Source organism: Poecilia reticulata, unplaced genomic scaffold (genome assembly GCF_000633615.1).
Source record: "Poecilia reticulata strain Guanapo unplaced genomic scaffold, Guppy_female_1.0+MT scaffold_232, whole genome shotgun sequence".
In the NCBI taxonomy this organism is placed as follows: Eukaryota; Metazoa; Chordata; class Actinopteri; order Cyprinodontiformes; family Poeciliidae; genus Poecilia; species Poecilia reticulata.
The window spans coordinates 334,186-336,363 of NW_007615026.1; the positions used below are offsets into that span (position 1 = coordinate 334,186).

Below are 2,178 nucleotides of genomic sequence, written 5' to 3' on the forward strand. Positions count from 1 at the left end.
GTTACTGAACTGATTCTTTAACTGGTTACTGAACTGATTCTTTAACTGGTTACTGAACTGATTCTTTAACTGGTTACTGAACTGATTCTTTAACTGAACATTTCTTGCCAACTGCCTTCCTAAATCCGCACCACCACCGTGTCTCAGCTGATTTGAGGTGTTTGGGCTAAATTGATGTTTGTATTTTGCCATCACTTCTGTCTCATTTATAACCAAGACAAGGTTCTAATTTTACATTAATAATATAAAAGCTTCTGGCTCCCACACATGACCAAGCCAGGATCGATGGACCCTAAGAATCTGATGTGAAGAGTCAAAGCCAGTTTTTGTCATTTGCTAAATAAAAGGCATTAGATACTTTGTGGACTGAATGTTAGTTCTCTGGTTTCTGGGGTGCAGAACTTCAGTCCCAGCTCAGCAGAGTTAGGAGAGCAGAACCAGTTTGTTTACTTGTTTATTCCTAAAATCTGAACCCAGAAAGGAAAACAGCAAATGTAGCTCAAATGTGAGTGGTAACATAACCAAACTATATTTTCCTTTGTATGATTACAGCTAGGACTGGTTTGTTCACAAGGACACGAAATACAGATTTACATTTAAAATTCAAAACATGTCAAAGGACAAATTTAAAGTTTTGAGATTTTCATCCTGTGAGACGTTCGGTGTTCCTGCGGATCCCAAGGCGGCAGCATTGCTCCCATATGCCTTGGGCTGGCTCTTCTCCTGTTTAGCCTTTCAACTCTTGCTGAAGCAGCGAGAGCATTGCTCAGTCCTTCACAGCGACACAACCTCACTGTCCTGTTTCTGGAAGCTGCAGTACCCAGAGAGAACTCACACAGGCACATGGAGAACCTGCAGACAGCCTGCCAGCAGACGGGACGGGTTCCAAACCCAGAACCTTCTGGCTGCAATGCTTGTGACTGCGTCACCGTTCAAACCATCCAGAGCTCAAATCTGCTGAAAGGGGATGAGAGAGTCTGTCTGCTCTCTGATTGGTCAGGAACCAGGAAGGACATTTATGATTGGATGAAGAAACTGGTAGAAGGTTCTGAATGTTCCACCGGGTCAAAACCATCATCACTCTAAGTTAATCTTTCTGTGAGAAAATCAGAAACTTAGATTACGGAAAAACTAGCGAAGGACCAGAATGATCACTGGGTCAGGAAAAGTCCAACTTACTGCGACCCGGTTAGATGCTGAACGTGGTTCTGGTCCGAACAGGACTGGGTTTATCACCCTGACACCTCAACCAAGCACATTTTATAAACTGCTGAGTCTTTTCTGCACCAGAAGAATTAAAGTGATGTTGAGCTTCATATTTGGTTTCATAGCAACGTTTCCTCACTAACCTGCTTGTTAAATGATAATTTAGCTCTGAAATTTTACTTTTGGCTGTTTTTCTGCTCAGTGGGAAACAAAAAGGGTTTCAGTTTGTCAGAGAGCTTTAGGAATGGACAGACACCGTGTTCATGTTTTTATTCATTTCAGACTCAGAGACAGTCTCATCATAAAGTGGACAACAGATGTGTTTGAATGCAGCGTGTGCTTTGCACCAGCCAGCTGAGCAGCAGTGTGCAGCTCTGAAGGGATTCAACCTGAACGTCTTTCATGACTGCAGCTCATTCTGCTCTGAAACCAAGTCTTTGAAAGATGATGGACAAAAGTTTTAATGTTTAGAATAATTTGCATAAGAGGTTTTTTCAGCACTCAGTTCATTTTTAATTGATTCCAATTTCCTTGCCGTCGTCAATCAGCATGGAAAAGTGCCGGTTGCTTCCCAGGTCGATTCCGGTCCCGTTGAGTCCAGCAATCGGGCCGGCGATGCTCAGAGGGTGGAGCTGAGCAACGCGTCGATTCTGGATCACAGAGATCTCATTGCTCTTCATGGCCAGGCTGCTGGTGATCGCCGTGGCGTAGCGGTTCCAGAACCCAGAGTCCACGGCCCGGTTCGCCAGGTCCTTCTGCAGCACCAGGGCCTCTCCGCTCAGCAGCTCCAGCGGGTTCTCCAGCGACAGCCGGCGGCCCCTCCGGGCCGGACCGCCGCTCCACACGTGGGTCCCCATGTGGACCTGAGGAGGACGGAGGGTCAGTGAACGCATCGTCCAGAGAACTGCAACTGCTGTTCATCCAACCATCTGTTCATCCATCCATCTGTTCATCCATCCATCTGTTCATCCA

At 45.9% G+C, this 2,178-nt stretch overlaps 1 protein-coding gene across 2 annotated transcripts in view; it reads right to left on the reverse strand.

Annotated features, from left to right (window-relative positions):
* Positions 1–1,461: 1,461 nt before the first annotated feature.
* Positions 1,462–2,178, reverse strand: part of sall3b (spalt-like transcription factor 3b) — a 10,834-nt gene continuing 10,117 nt past the window's right edge. For both annotated transcript variants that reach the window (XM_008402444.2, XM_008402443.2), the window contains exon 4: positions 1,462–2,069. In XM_008402444.2, the coding sequence (XP_008400666.1) occupies positions 1,719–2,069 (351 nt within the window). In that variant the 3' untranslated portion in view covers positions 1,462–1,718. The remainder of the gene's footprint in view (positions 2,070–2,178) is intronic.